This window comes from Tupaia chinensis, unplaced genomic scaffold, assembly GCF_000334495.1.
Source record: "Tupaia chinensis unplaced genomic scaffold, TupChi_1.0 Scaffold148587_1, whole genome shotgun sequence".
Taxonomy (NCBI): Eukaryota; Metazoa; Chordata; class Mammalia; order Scandentia; family Tupaiidae; genus Tupaia; species Tupaia belangeri.
The window spans coordinates 1816442-1832409 of NW_006208436.1; the positions used below are offsets into that span (position 1 = coordinate 1816442).

Genomic DNA, 15968 nt, shown 5'->3' on the forward strand with positions numbered 1-15968 from the left:
AACAGAAGAGAGTTTGAACATAAGACTGAACTGGTGAAGTTTTTAGAACTCATGAAAATAGAACTCTTAGGGGTTCATGAGAATTTACTTTTGAGTAAAACATTACTGATTTTTTTTGTATGCTTTGTTTTCCCAATTTAAACAGTTTACTTTCTTTTGAGTTGTAGATAGGTTTAGCATTATGTTAAAATATTTTTTCTTGTTTGTTTCTTTAAATGGAAATATAAACTTTTCTTCCTTCCTGATACCTCTGGAATTGAAAAATATTTGGGAATATTCTTATTTTGTGGGAGAAGGGTTATTTGCATAAGTTCAATAATGCTTGTTGTATTGATTCAGAAATCGGAAATACTCATTATTGGACAGGGCTTTGAGTGGAATGTCATGTCTGAAGATTAATCAGAAAACTATGGAACTAAGGTGGATCTCAAGTAAGCTAATAGGAACTCTTAGAAACATGGCCTGGTACCATAAATAGTTCTGCCTGGCAGAGAGGATTAGAGAAGATATAAGAAAGAAGTTATAACATAAAATAACCTGGACTTCTCCAGCCCAGCATTGTAATCAGTAGAGGTTGCAAGAGACCAACCACACCAGAGGATTATCTTGAGAAAGACTTTCAAATAAGAAAAAGAGACCAATCTTTGCTAACAGATGGTATATCACAGAATACTGGGTAGGCAGGGCTGAATTGAGAAGGTTTATGTGTGACTAGTGTGCTGGGCATTTGCTTTTCAACAATTTAAGTAGTTGACATGTAAATATTTTCTCAAAAATATTTAAAACCATACTGTTTCTGTTGTTAGAGTGTCACAAACAAAATTACACAAAATTATAAGAAATATTTTGAAATTTTGAAAGTTGTTTATTAACTGTCAAGAACTATGAAGTATGAATTAAAATTTTTTGATATGTAAAGTAAATGTTTGTGAAAAAAACTAAAAATAAATTTTTAAAAAATCACCCAGCTTCCATTTTGTAATAATCTTTAGGTCAGCAAAGATAGAAGAAGGAAAGTTACTGCAATGACCCAGCCCCACAGTCTTTGGTATCTACACTTATCCTCTCTGTTACTCTATCTTCAGATCTTTCTATTTCTGTCACAGAGTGCAGACATTTGGTACATATAGAGTAGGAATATACAGAGTGTATCTTTCAAAATCTGGCTCACTTCACTCAATATTAAGTCTTCTATATTCATTCCCTTTGAATCAAATGACAGGGTGTCACTGTTTCTTAAGACTCAGTAATATTCCATAGTGTATATATGTCCACGGCTTTCAATCCAGTCATCAGTTTTTGAACACTTAAGTTGATTCTATGTCTTAGCAACAGTGAATAATGCTGTAATAATCATGAATATGCAAGTGTCTTTCAAATTCGGTGTTTTCCTATCCTTCAGGTAAACACCAATGAGTGAGATTACAGAGACATGTGTAGCTCTATTTATAGGTTTTTGAGGAGATTCCATATTGTTTTCTAAAGAGGTTGTACTAATTTACATTCCCACCAACAGTGTAAGAGGGTTTCCTTTTCATCACAGCCTCTCTAGCACTTGTCATTCTTTAGTTATTTGATCCTAGCCATTCTAAATGGTGTTAAATGGTATCTCATTATGGCTTTAATTTTGATTTCCCTTATGACAAGAGACATTAAACATTTTTTCATATGCCTTTTGGCAATTCATAAGTCTTCCTTGGAGAGTTGTCCATTTAGTTCATTTTCCTGTTTTTTAATTGGATTATTCATTTCATTTACAGTTGAGCTGCTTGAGTTCTGTATATATTCTGGTTAACAATCCCTTGTCTGAGGAGTAATTTGCAAATATTTTCTCATATTCTGAAGCTTACCTTTTCACTCTAATTGCTGTTTTATTTGCTGTGAAGAAGTTTTAGCTGACGTAATCTCACCTATTTTTTGGGAGTATTGTTGTGCTTTAGGGGTCTTATTTAAGAAACCTTTGCGTATTCCAATGTCAATGGCCAAGCTGTTAAACATGGAATAATGGTTGTCTTTCACTGATGCCTTAATGAAATTAGTTGATTACCCTAAGCTATTATTGAGTCATTGGAAAAGTCATGATGCATTTTTACATAGAAAAACATGTCATGACTTTTCTGTCGATCCAGTATTATAATGGCCTCCACTTCTGCCTCTATCCAAATTCTTTTATTCCTGTTGTAACACCTTTAACGTATCTTCAGCCTTTATATACCCTCAGAATGGCCCTTTCACATCTGCAGTTTTCAACCACAAGTGTACTTTCTGAATTTGGAAGTCATTGCACTTGGAATTTAAAGATAAACAGGTGCAGCTTCTAAGGTATGACTGATGATATATGTCTATGGCATCAGAGTGGGGAGCCTTTCAAAACCAAAGAGTAAATATGGCATTCTCTCTACTCCTGCTGAGAACTTGTCAGACCTCCAGAAAATCACAGAAAACCATCACCCTTTGCCAAAGTTTACAGCAATGCTGATGAAGTAGCAAGCGGGTTATTGTGTTTAAGTAAAACTGAATGTTATTTACCACTGCACTAAGATAAGGTTCAATGGAAAAATTATATCATTTTATTGAATTTAAACACCATGTACGCTGTGAAAAGAAGGCATATTCTGATACTATCTACATCCAAAAGACTCTGGTTCCTTATTTAACAATATACCATTATTAATTTCTTAATAATGTAAAAAATCCTTGTGTTTTATTTGCTTTGAGAACTGATAAATTTTTATTATAGTTGTATAAATTCTAATAAGTACATTGAGTCCAAAACATTATATACTGTATTAAGCCTGTACTTAGGACCAAGTCATTACAGACCAATTGAGCTCTAATTTTAAAGTCTTTTAATGTGGCATGGTGCTTAAGGGCACTGGACTCCCACATAGCTGACCACAGTTCAAGTTCAGGACCTGGTGGCTTGCTTTCTCATTCTCTCTCTCTCTCTCTCTCCCTCTTTCTCTCCCTCTTTGGTCAAATTAAAATAAATAGTTAAATAAAATAATTCTTAAAAAAAAAAAAAAAAGAAAGAAAAGACTGCATCAAGGGGCCCAACAGGTGGCATAGTGGTTAAGGTGTTAGACTGCGACATGGTCAACCACGGTTTGAGTCCTGGACCCAGTGGATTAGAACTCATTCTGGGTATGCGTGCATGAGTGTGTGCTCAGGACCCCAGGATGAAAGTGGAGAAGAAGGGATTGTGACATGGCCATTCCCCTTGGGGGGTTATTTCTCACTTTCTCTCTCTCTGTCTCTGTGTTTCTGGTGAGTGCACATGCCCTATAGCAAAAATTTCTCTCAAAAAAAAAATTAAAAAAAGGTTGCATCATAACAAGATTTAGAAAAGAAATATTCATTCTTATAAATTTCCACAAGAGGGCAATAAACTCTCATTTGATACCATTCTTCAAGGTTCCCATAGTCACAAAATTTTGCCGTAACATTAAACATTCTAGTTCCAAAATACTGCCTATTAGTCTTCTGAATTTGAAAAAAGTGCCCTTTAGGTTCTGAATGGGAAAGACATATGAACCTGATTTTTTTCTCCTTTATGTTTTTCAAATGCATTCAGTAAGTCAGAAAAATGAAAAAAAAGTCAATACGTACTTGCTAATTTATAAAGGATGAGTTGTGGATAAAATCATATATCTCATATTTAAATCACCATAAATTAGATGAAATGCATTACTTAATATTTAGTAATATCACTCTAAAATATGTCAGCAATTTTTGTTCAGAAGGTAAAATCTGTATCAAAAGTATATAGTTAAAAAATAAATTGATACAAGAATATATTTATCCAACATGTTCATAAAACTCTAAGAAAACCCAAGCATAGTTGTACATAATGTTGACGGCATTCTTAAACAAACAGTGGGTTTTCTGTTTCTTTTTTAAATTTAGTTTCATATGAGTTTTTTTCCTTTTCTTTTCTTTTTTTTTTTCTTTTTTTTTTAGTTTGCTATAGGGCACATGTACTTACCAGAGAGAGAGAGAGAGAAAGAGAGAGAATTCATTCCCCCAGTGGGATAGCCATGCCGCAATCTCTTCTCTATTCTCCTGTAAGGATTTTCAGCACACATGCACACATGCCCAGCAAGACTTTCAAGATCCTGGTTGAGGTCTCAAACCACACAGTCCACCATGTGGGATACAACTGCCTCAACCTCCATGTCACCTGCTGGCCTGATCTTTTATTTATTTATTTTTTTCCTAACTTCCAGATGAGCATGTACTTGCCAGAGAGAGAGGGAGAGAGAAAGAAAGCACACCCCAATGGAGTATGGTCACACCATAATCCCTTCTGCTCCATTTCTCCATACTGTTGGGATTTCAGGCACATGCGCACATGCATCCAGCATGTTTATCAAGCTGCCAAGGCCAGGATTGAGCCATGGTAGGTTAAGTGGCTTCTAGCTCCTTTAAATACCAGGTTATAGGCCTAGTTCAAAATGAGAAAGCTTCTAAAGGTAGAAGTAAATTTTACTTAGTTAAAAGAACTAAGGCAGAATTCTGAGTTCTACTCCTGATCCAGTCACTTTACAATTTTCTTAAAGTGACTGTCCATCCTCCTTTAAATGACTATAGTAGGATTAGTAGCAAGCTATCAGAGTTGGGTTCTCTGATCTATAACAGACTTTAGAAGGCAGTAATGCATAGCCTCTGAGTCTTCCAATATTGTGTTTTAAAAAACTGGGAAGCAAATCAGAACAAGTGCTGAGCAAGATGCTCACACTGTAACTGGATTGAGATTTTAAGTGGGAGAGAAGAAGAAGAAGAAGAAAAAAAAAAAACTCATATTTTTTCCATCATTCTTCCCTCCAACATACATTTGCTATCACAACTGTCAACAGGCTCCACTGTACTATTCGTAGCTGACAGCTGGGCTCATCTTGAGATCAGATATAACAATTTTACTTCCATTAAGAACTTAGTTTCCTTTACCTCACAAGAAAGTCAAGGTCACCAGATATTAAGCATTTTGTAAAATTCTCTATTTGAAGAGTTTAAACACATTCATAAATTTATTTACAATGAGTAAAATAATCTTCTAGAACAAAAAAGGTAGTAGAAGTCTTCCATACTCTCAGGCACTATGGCCTCCCTTCTCTGGTTATTTAACTGATCCTAGTACTCTCTCCTTCCTGCCTCTCTAACACCCTCTCAGCACCTGACCACGGGCACCACTAAGGCATACTAACTAGATGTTCTAGCATTTCTCATTAGAACTTATTTACTTCTATATTTCTTTAAGATTTGACTCCTCCCTCCCTTGGGTGATCCTACCAAAGCCTGTTGTGGGGCCCATACTATTGTCCTCAGGTGACAACTCTAGTGCCATCAAGTTCCATCTTCTTTTAAGTGCCAACTCTTGGTTTGCAGTTTTCCCAGTTTTCTAATTAAAAAACAAACAAAAAAAAACAAAAACAAAACAAATATACTGCACCTATCACATTCCATAGCAGGAAGTTGAACTAGATTTGCAATTCCTCCTACACTATGGGCTCTTGAGGGGTCCCGGTTCAATGGCATTAATAATCCTAGTGGCTGGGACACAGCAGCCACTCAATAACTGCTTATTAGATAGAAAAGTCATATCTCTAATTCGGTAACAGAAAGTAAATATTTTGAAGTTTCCCAACAATAATTTAACAAAACTAAATTAAAGTGTCCTCTGCCAAAACTAAATGTGTCCTGTGCCAAAAAAGTAAAACAAACAAGAAGGAACTGAGATGATCTAGTCCAAATAGAATGCTGAGGAATGACACAGTAGCTTTATAAGGAGTTACAAAACAAGTAAGAGACAGCCACCTGTGCATCACCATTATCGCCAGGATGGAGGAAGTAGATGTATTCCCATGCTAAACATCAGCAAACATTCTTTGATAGTGAAGATTATGAAAAAGAAAGCAAGGCCCTAAGGAAAGATGAACTCCATTCCTCAGAGACCTTTGAGAACAGACAGACCCTCCAATGAGTTTGCAGTGAGTTAGGTGGGATTCTAGCCGGAAAAAAAATGGCTGAAACACAAGAGCTCTTGAGGTCATTTTCAGCCTCCTGTCTTTGTGCAAGGAGCCAAGAGTTTCTACCCTGAATTTCTTTTTTTAAAAAACTTAACTTTACTTATTTATTTTACTTTAATTTGACCAGAAAGAGAGAGAGAAAGAGAGAAAGAGAAAGAGAGAAAGCAAGCTGCCAGGGCTGGGACTTGAACCACAGTCAGCCATGTAGGAGTCCAGAGCCCTTAACCACCAGGCCACCTGCCAGTCCCTCTACCCTGAATTTTTGTTATTCCAAGGAAATATAAAGACTAACACTGAAGAAGAGTTGGGGTAAAACGGTTAACAACTTGCCTAAGCAACCACAAATAAAACCAGAAAAATTATTTCTTGGGCGGAGAAAGTCAAACTCCACATGGTTGATCACAGTTCAACTCTTGGCCCTGGTGACCTGAGAAATAAACCAGGTGCATGTACATGACCAAAATCCTGACAGGATGGAGAAATGGAGGAGGAAGGATTATGGTGTGACCACACCTGATGGGAGAGGTGCTTTCTCCCCTTCTCCCACTCTCTGTCTCTCTCTCTTTCTCTCTGGTGAGCTCACACACCTACTAGAAACTTTTAAAAAAGTATTTCTTGATGTGAAATAGGGATTTGTATTACAATGCATTAAAAATAAAGACAAAACCAACCAGCCCATGGAGTGGTGGTTAAGGTGGCTGGATCCATCATGGTCAACTCTGCAGGTGGGAGTCATAGACCCAGACGCTTGAAATACAGGCCAGGCACATGTGTACGCATCCCCAAAATCCATGGGCAGCCTCTTTGGGGAATTCTCTCTCTCTCTCTCTCTCTCTCTCTCTCTCTCTCTCTGTGGTAGATGTACATGCCCTATAGCAATTTTTTTTTTAAAGACAAAAATTTCTGCAATAAGGAACAGTACAAATATGTTTTGAACACTCACTGAAGTCCATGGCATGTTGACAGTGCAACAAATGAGGCAGGGTTTCCTCGGATATGGCCCTGGTAGTAACAGTGCTCTCCGCCCTGCAGACAGAAATAGAAAACATAAGCCTCTGCTATCACAAGGAGAATCAGACAAATCATTTCATAGGTTACTGCCCCCCATACGTAAGCCCTTCAGAGTACTTTATCATTCACATTAGCATTATCAAACCATTTCTAACAGAATTATTCATACACACTCCTAGTGAGCTGACTCCAAATCAAAAGACAAGGAAATAAAAGTTGACTTGACTTTCCTTTTATGTAGATGATGCTAGAGGAACAAAGAAACAGATACTGAAATTATACATGTGGCCTTGCACCCGAATAAGTTTAATCATCTATTTCCCTAGTTGTGAGAGACTCAGCCTTGAGACGCAGCAAAGCAATGCTTTTTCACACAGAACTAAGTACGAATGAATATAAATCATTTGAGTATTAAAAAATGCCCTTGTTTTAGTACTCATATCAAAATTGACGGTCTAATAGATAAATTTATACTATTTTTTCTCAAGGTAAGAATGGTTTTACTGTTAAGCAGTCAATCCTACTTAAAACACTCAGTGTTTGACAAGTGGAGGAGAGACTAGAAAAACATAAAGATGTAGCAAAGCTGACGACGACTTCTTCACCACAGTTCTGAGGAAGAGCCTGGCCTGAGATTGCTGATCCTCATGAGATGATGACACAGGAGCTAGTTACTCTCAGCTTTGGGGAGGAGGTAGAGTACAGGTAAGACAGTACCCGTTGACACCTCCAAATTCCCAGAAGAGTCACTGTGGTTGGATCTGAAGGAAGACAAGATAGAATGGTGCTTCACACCTGGGTCAGTCATAAGTGGAACCTAAAAAGCCATAGAGACTTGGGGGGAATAACCTAGATGGAGACTAGGATGTGGAGCAATAACTTCATGGGAAGAGTTGATGTATCCATTGTTAGGAGTTAACAGCCTGAGCCACTGGTTCCTTCACTTACTGTGTAATCTCAAGGAAGTTATAGAATTTGCTGATGTTGGGATTAGCAGTTAGCATAATGGCTATGTTGCTGGACTCCCATGTAGTTGACCGCAGTTCAAGTCCTGGATTGGGTGACTTAAACTCACGCCAGGCACATGTGTGTGCATGCCCAAGATCCCAAGAGGAGAATGGAGGAGAAGGGATTGCGGTGTGGCCATCCCCCCCGGGGAGGGGTGATTTCTCACTTTCTGTCTCTCTCTCTGTCTTTCTGGCGAGCGCATATGCCCTATAGCAAAAAAATATGTATATATATATGCTCTCAAAAAAAAGACTTGCCGATGGTTCAGATTCCACATCTGTGAAATGAGGGTAAATATGTCATAGTGTTGAGGATCAATTGAGCTATTTTAAATAGCAGGCTTGGAATAATGCTTGGTCCTTGGTAAGCACTCAATAAGCATTTGCTATCATAAATACTCTATGTCAATAATTGTTCTATTAAATGTACATGCACAATCATATTAAATCCTTATGCTGATCCTACAAAGAAATATTGTTATCTATATTCTACATAGGAGGACATAATCTCTGAGAGCTAAGGATATCCACTTGGGAAGTTGTTGATTTGGAAAGCAAACTCTGGATAAACACGAAGTCTGTATCTTTTTTACTACACCACATATAAATGACACCTAGAACTTACAGGTCATGGAATGTAACTCTAAGCTCATCCCTAGACTGATTTACTTTAATTCATTTTCTTAAACATTTCTCTATTATATTGGGGAGAGCTAAGTAGATGATTAAATAACAATAAATAATCTTTCACTATTTTCCGATTTGGAAAAATAGGAGTCAATCCAAAAACAACATATGATCAGAATCTATTTGCCCAAAAGCCTGACACTGCAAATACAGTGAAGAGCTCAATATGGTTGAATCATTATTGAATGTGTCCATGATACTTCAAGAGAAGTATAAACACCAGGGTAAAAATATCCCCTCAAATAGTTACTATAATTTAAATTTTTTGGAGAGATTTTTGCTATAGGTCATATGCACTCACCAGACAGAAAGAGACAGAGAGACAGAAAAGAAGAAATCACCCTCCAAGGGAGATGGTCACACTGCAATCCCTTCTCCAGTCTCCTCTCAGGATTTTGGCTACACATGACATGTGCCTGGCGTGAGTTTAAGACACCAAGTCTAGGACTTGAACCGCAGTGATTACATGGGAATACAGTGAAGTAACCATTATGCCATCTGCTGATCCCTGTCATTCAACTTTTCAGGCTCTCAATGGGTGGTAATATGTCATTCTTCTAAATAATGGTGGAAATTCATTTTTGTGTTATAGTATTTTCAGAAATTATTGATCATAAATCAATAATTACTTAAACTAAAAAGTAATTAAGGGTTCTTTTTCCCTTTAACATGCTTGGAAATATTTTTTTAGCCCAGGAGAGTCATTTAAATGTTAAAGGGGTTCCTTAGTTTATATCGGGTTGTCGGAAAAGTCATGATGTATTTTTCTGTTTTTCTACGCAAAAATACATCATAACTTTTCCAACAACCCAATATAATTCTGTAATTAAAATAAGTAAATAAAATTTAATAAATTTTGAGTTTTAAATAATTATTTTTGCCTATTATTTTAAAATAACACACACTTGTGCAAAAATTCTAAGTATTCAGAGCATGCACAACAGTAAAAATTCTCTCTCCAGGGACCAGCAGATGGCATAATGGTTACATTGCTGGACTCCTATGTCGTCGACCACAGTTCAAGTCCTGGACCTAGCCACTTAAAACTCATGCTGGGTGTATGTGCCTGTGTGCCCAAGAACCCAAGAGGAGAATGGAGAAGAAGGGAATGCAGTGTGGCCTAACTCCCCAGGGGGTTCTCGCTTTCTGTCTCTGTCTCTCCAGCAAGCATATGTGCCCCATAACAAAAGTCTTCTTAAAAAAAAAAAAAAAAGCTCTCAAACGAACTGTTCAAGCAGCAGTTATCTTTTTTTTTTTTTTAAGAGTACACCTGTTTGTTAAAAAGGAAAAAAATGTACATCTTTGTTCTTCATTTGCTTTAAGAAATTTGATCAAGTTGCGAGGAAACGTCTCAGCATGGTTACGTACACCAGGGCAGGTTGTCGGGCAGTGAAGGCGGCAGGGCTGCGCGGCTCCCCGCGGGTGTTCTGGCCCTGGGCACTGCGAGTCACAGTCACTGCCAGGCAGGCTTGGCCTGTGGCAATGTTCCCAGTGCTCCGTCCTAAGGTGCCCCTTTCTCCTGCCGCACCTGTCCCGAGAGCCCACCAGCCCCGCGTCCTGAGCTCAGGCCTGGCCTCCCTCAGCGGCAGGACGGGTTCCAGGCCACCTGGCCCAGGAAGGCTGGTGCTGAGTAACATCAACAGACAGGCTGGAGCCAGTGTCACTGCTGCCCTGACTTCTCCTTCTGGAAGCTGAAGCTCGTACGTCTGTTCAGTTTTCTTTGTTTTTGAGCAAAGTACTCAGCCCGGGCAGTGCTGGCTCCTGATTCCAGAATGTAGTTAACCTTGAGCACAATCTTGTTGACGTTGACGGTAGCAGCGTCAGATTCCAAGTAGAGGTGTTTGTAGTGGTGATTGCTTAGATACGTGAGTTTGAATATTGCGTGACTGGGGCTTTTTTCTTCAGCAAGGTCACAGGCACAGAGCAGGTCAGAATCGATTGAGATGGGTTTCTGCTTAATCCAAAACTTAGTGCTGGCTTTCTGATTCATAACAGGATCTATCTCTACTTTGTCTCCAGAGATACCCAACTGCTCAGCGGTGGTAAAGCACAGCCGGTGGATCATGCTGACTTTGAAGGAGCTGTAATGGTGGCTGCTGAGCATATCCTGGACCGTTACTATGTCAATTTGCGAATCTTCCTCAAAACCCCCGTCTGCCCTTGAACCTGAAATTTTCTGAGATCCTTTTCTTCGCTTCACTGCCTTTAGCAAGATTTCTTTCATGGTGACCTTTGTGTTGTCCACCTGAATAAGGGAGAATCCGTAAGCAGCATTTATTCGAACAAAGAGAGACTCTTTGGATGTCAGACCAGGAGATGAATCCTTTTCAACCAGGGCCAAAGTACTGAAGCCAAACTTATGAATGGGTTCATTGGAATCCAGCGGGGGGAAATCCGTGTCCACCTCCCCATCACCCTCAGCAATATGCAGGCAGTAGGCACTGACGTTGTCATTGAGCTTCGGCTCCCATCCTTCACTTGTGTACTGCCAACAGATGAGTCCAATTAGGTCCTGCACCCTGGTGCTGGCCATTGTCACCACGGTTATTGGCAGCAGTCTGTCCTGGCTGGGGTACAATGGGAGGTAGACATCAATCTTCTTGGTTGATTTTATACCCACATGACCCTTGCCATCAAATTTGGAATATTCATTAAAGAGGTTACTCAGCTGCAGGGGACACTGCTCCAGGCGCACAGATAATATTGACTGCTTTCCAGAACTCGGAGGCTTCTCTTTAAGGGATTTTTTTCAAACAGTGACTTTAACTCCTGGGTGGATTGCTTAGAATTTCTTTCCACTGAATATTTTTGCATTTGATCTGGTTTTGTCCCTCTTTTCAGAGTCGTTCTAATTTTTGAGCTGTGTTTGAGCGTCTTCTAATACCAAAGTCCCAACTTGAGGTAATATCGACTGACTGGGCATATACATAGCCCTGAGTCTCACCACTGCTTCCCTGAATTTCTTTTTTTTTTTTGGAGAGATTTTTGCTATAGGGTGCGTGTGCTCGCCAGACAGACAGAGAGAGACATAGAGACAGAAAGCGAGAAATCACCCCCCAGGGCGGATGGTCACGCCGCAATCCCTTCTCCTCCTCTCGGGATCTCGGGCACACACGCACACACACCTGGTGTGAGTTTCAAGCTGTTGGGTCCAAGACTCAAACCGTGGTTGACTACATGGGAGTCCAGCCATCTGCTGGTCCCGATCGACGGTATTTTAAAGACTGGTCGCTGAATTTCTGACCCACTGTCTCCGGGCATTGAAGGAGGATGAATCTTCTCTAGGTCAACATCATGATCAATGTGAACCATCTCACACATCCCCGTGTCATCACTGGTCACATGGGACTGTCGAATATGAGCTACAATGATAGTTGGATTGTCCAAGAAGGCCATCTTTTCTGTGGGCCAATTTCCTTAAAAGGCAATTTTCTCCTCTTCATATTGTTTCACAAGCTTGCCTACCTGAAGCTGCTGCCACACTAGGGTCGGTTGACCCCGGGACATGTTCCTGGGGGTGGGGGTGGGGCGGCCCCTGCCCTGATCTTTGCACTCTCGGTATCCTGGGGGACCTCCAAACCTGCTCAGCTGCCGCCTTCTGGGCTCACCCTCATGCCCCTGATGCTGAGCAGGAGCCCTGTTGTTCTGAGCCGCACCACGACCCAGAACCATATCCCCAGCAGTTATCTTCTAAAAGGTAAAGCATTTTTTACAGATTTTGAGAATCATGTCAGGAATAGTCTATGCATGTTCAAGCAGATGTGTATTCACATAAATATACATATAACCATTTCAGTGCACAAAAGGTTTTGCATTATACACACTGTTCTATTACTCTGTTTCTTCCTTTAAAGTAACCTTGGCATCTTTCTGTACCAATACCTTATTCCTTCAGTGATGGAGTAATATTCCATTATAAGATTGAACCATAATTCATTTAAATTGTCTTGTACTAGTGGACATTTAGATTGTCTCCATTTCTTTTTACTGCCATAAACAATTTAGCAACAAACATCCTTTCATATATTGTTGTGTACTTCTGTCAGTATGTATGTAAGGCAGATTAATAAATATGGATCTGGTAGGTCAAAAGACATGCATTTAAAAAAATGTATTGCCATCTAATAATTGTACATATGTGTTGGGTACAATGTGATTTTTTAGTACAAAAAATGCAATGTGTAATGATTAAATGAGGATATTCAGTATATTAAATATTTCAACCATTTATCATTACTTTGGGTTCAGAATATTCAAAATCCTCTTTTATATTTACTCTGAGACATACAGTAAATCGTTACATATACTTACCCTACTATATTTTATAATACTAGAAATTATTCCTCTATCTATCTGTAATTTTGTTTACAAAACATCACTCTATTCCCTCTCCCCACTATATTTCCCAGCCACCAGTAGTCATTCTTCAACTCTCTGCTTCTATGAGGTCATCCTTTTCAATTTCCACATATGAGTGAGAACATGCAGTATTTCTCTTTCTGTGACTGACTTACTTCACTTAACATAATGTCCTCTGAGCTTGCCTATGTTGCACCAAATGACTGTATTCATTTCTTGAATGGCTGAATAGTATTCCAATAGATAGATAAATTGATAGATACATGAGTACATATGTATATACACAACAGATTTCCTTTATCCATTTGTCTATAGACAGACACCTAAGCTGACTTCACATCTTGGCTACTGAGAATAGTACTCCAATAAATGTTGATTTGCAAATTTCTTTATTATATACTGATTTCTTTTCCTTTGGATAGATGTCTAAGAGTGAGATTGCTGGATCATATTCTAGCTCTATTTTTAATTTTTTGAGTAAAGTTTATACTGTCTTCCATAATAATTATACTAATTTATGTTTCTACAATGTATGAGTAGCCCTTCCTTCACATCTTTGCCAGCATTTATTTTTTGTTTTTTAAGAGTTGTTTTGTGCCCTAGCACATGATCTACCCTAGAGAATGACCCATGTAGTAATGGGAAGAATGCGTTTTCTCTAATTGTTGGATAAAATGTTCTACAAATGTCTGCTAAGTCCATTTGGTCTATGGTGCAGATTAAGTCCAACATTTCCTTGCTGATGTTCTGTCTAGGTCTGTCCAGTGCTGAGAGTGAGGTACTGAATTCTCCAACTATTTTCCTGTTGAAGTTTATCTCTCCCGTTAGCTCTTGTAATATTAGCATTATTTGAGGGACTTAGAAAATTACTAAAAAAAAATTGAAATTAAAGTACGAGTTATTTGGTGCAAAAGAAATTGGAATCCATGTATAAGTTTTCCAATAATATGCACTTTCCATGAACATTTTGATGACCTCTTCATGTATTTAGGTGCTCCCATGTTGGCTGTGTATATATGTTCATAATTGTTATGTCATCTTGCTGGATTTATCCATTGATCATTATATAAGGACTTCCATTGCCTCATTGTACAATGTTTGAAATCTATTTTGATATCAGTATAGCTACTTCTGCTCATTTGAAGCTTCCATGTACAAGGCATGCCTTTCTTTATCCCGTCCCTTTGAGTCTATGTGTGTCTTTATATGTAGATGAAGTACGCATCTTGTAGGTGACATATAGTTGGATTTTGGATTTTCATCCAATCAGCAGTTTATATCTTTTAAACAGGGAATTTAATCAGTTTAGAGTTAAGGTTATTATAGATGGGTTACAACTTAAGAACTTAGTTTGTCATTTGTAAGATGTTCTCTGGTTGTTTTATGTATTCTTTTCTCTTTTACTTTCCATCTTTGTAATTTAGTGATTTTTAATTTTTTTTTTTTTGGTTTGTGTTATAGGGCAAGTGCGCTCGCCAGACAGACAGAGAGAGACAGAATGACAGGAAGTGAGAAATCACCCCCCCAGGGGGGATGGCCACACCGCAATCCCTTCTCCTCCATTCTCCTCTCGGGATCTTGGGCACACACGTACACGTGCCCGGCGTGAGTTTTAAGCCACCGGGTCTGGGACGCGAACCACAGTCGATTACGTGGGAGTCCAGCAACATAGCCATTACGCTAACTGTTGGTCCCATGATTTTAAAATTTTTATTTATTTATTTATTTATTTATTTATTTATTTATTTATTTATTTTTGTAGTGACAGGGTTCTGTTTCTCATTTGGTTATCTAGTTTACCAGTGAATTTTATATTTTTATGATGTTAGTCTTTGCCTTTCACTTCCAAATATAGGAGTTTCTTAAGGATTTCCTATAAGGCTGATGTAGTGATGGTGAATTCCCTCAGTTTTTGCTCCTCTGGGAAAGAACTTATTTCTCCTTCTATTTTAAGTATATTACTGTTATTTGACAGAGTTGTTTGGTTTTTGCTTTGTTTGAGTTTTTGTTTTTGCTTTTGAACATCATCCCATTCTTTTTGAGCCTATATAGTTTCTAATCTAATAAGAAATTTGCTGTTAGTATGATAGGAATTTGGGAATTTCTTTCTATATAACTTGTCATTTTTCTCTCATTGCTTCTGAAATTGTCTTTGTCTTTGGCTTTTTGACATTTTTATAATATGCCTTGCTGAGGAACTCTTTGAGTTGAATCTGCTTGGAAATTGTTGAGTTGCTTTTATCTGATGTCCCCATCTCTTCCAATACTTGGGAACTTTTCTGTTATTATTTTTATGAAATAAGCCTTTGTCCCTATTTGTCTTTTCTCCTTCTGGAATTCTCATATTGCAAATGTTTGTTCACTTGATAGTATTCCATAAGTCCAGTAGGTTATCTTCATTTTTTGTTGTTTGTTTGTTTGTTTTTTTCTTCCTTCATTGGCTAAATCTTAAAATAATTATTTTTCAGGCCTGAGATTATTTCTCCTGCTATATTTAGTCTATTTTTGATGCTGTTTTATTTCTGTATTTCATTAATTGAATATTTCAGTCCAAGAATTTGTTTTAATAATTTTTACCTCTTTCTTGAGTTTCTCATTCTGGTCTCAATTGTTTTTCCTTATTTCATTGAATTATGTATAATTTTCCTGTATCTCAGAGAGTTTCTTTAATCCGTTATTTTGAGTTCCTCATTAGGATTTCAAGAATTTCTTTTTCTTTGAAATCTATTACTGGAGAATTATTGTGTTCCTTGGGAGATGTCAAGTTTTTGTGCTTTCTCATGTATTTTGCATCCCTATGTTGATAGCTGCACATCTGGTGGGATAATTACCTTTTCTAATTTGGTGGAGCAGCCTTCTTAGTGAAAGATTTTCCCTA

General features: G+C 38.1%; 1 protein-coding gene and 1 pseudogene across 7 annotated transcripts in view; both read right to left on the bottom strand.

The window, feature by feature from the left end:
• ADAM22 (ADAM metallopeptidase domain 22) overlaps positions 1 to 15968 on the bottom strand; it is a 267499-nt gene that overhangs the window by 98252 nt on the left and 153279 nt on the right. For all 7 annotated transcript variants that reach the window (XM_027769081.1, XM_006170477.2, XM_006170480.2 and 4 more), the window contains exon 5: positions 6970 to 7052. In XM_027769081.1, coding sequence (XP_027624882.1) covers positions 6970 to 7052 — 83 coding nt within the window. The remainder of the gene's footprint in view (positions 1 to 6969; positions 7053 to 15968) is intronic.
• On the bottom strand, positions 10392 to 12160 carry LOC102481013 (target of rapamycin complex 2 subunit MAPKAP1-like; annotated as a pseudogene).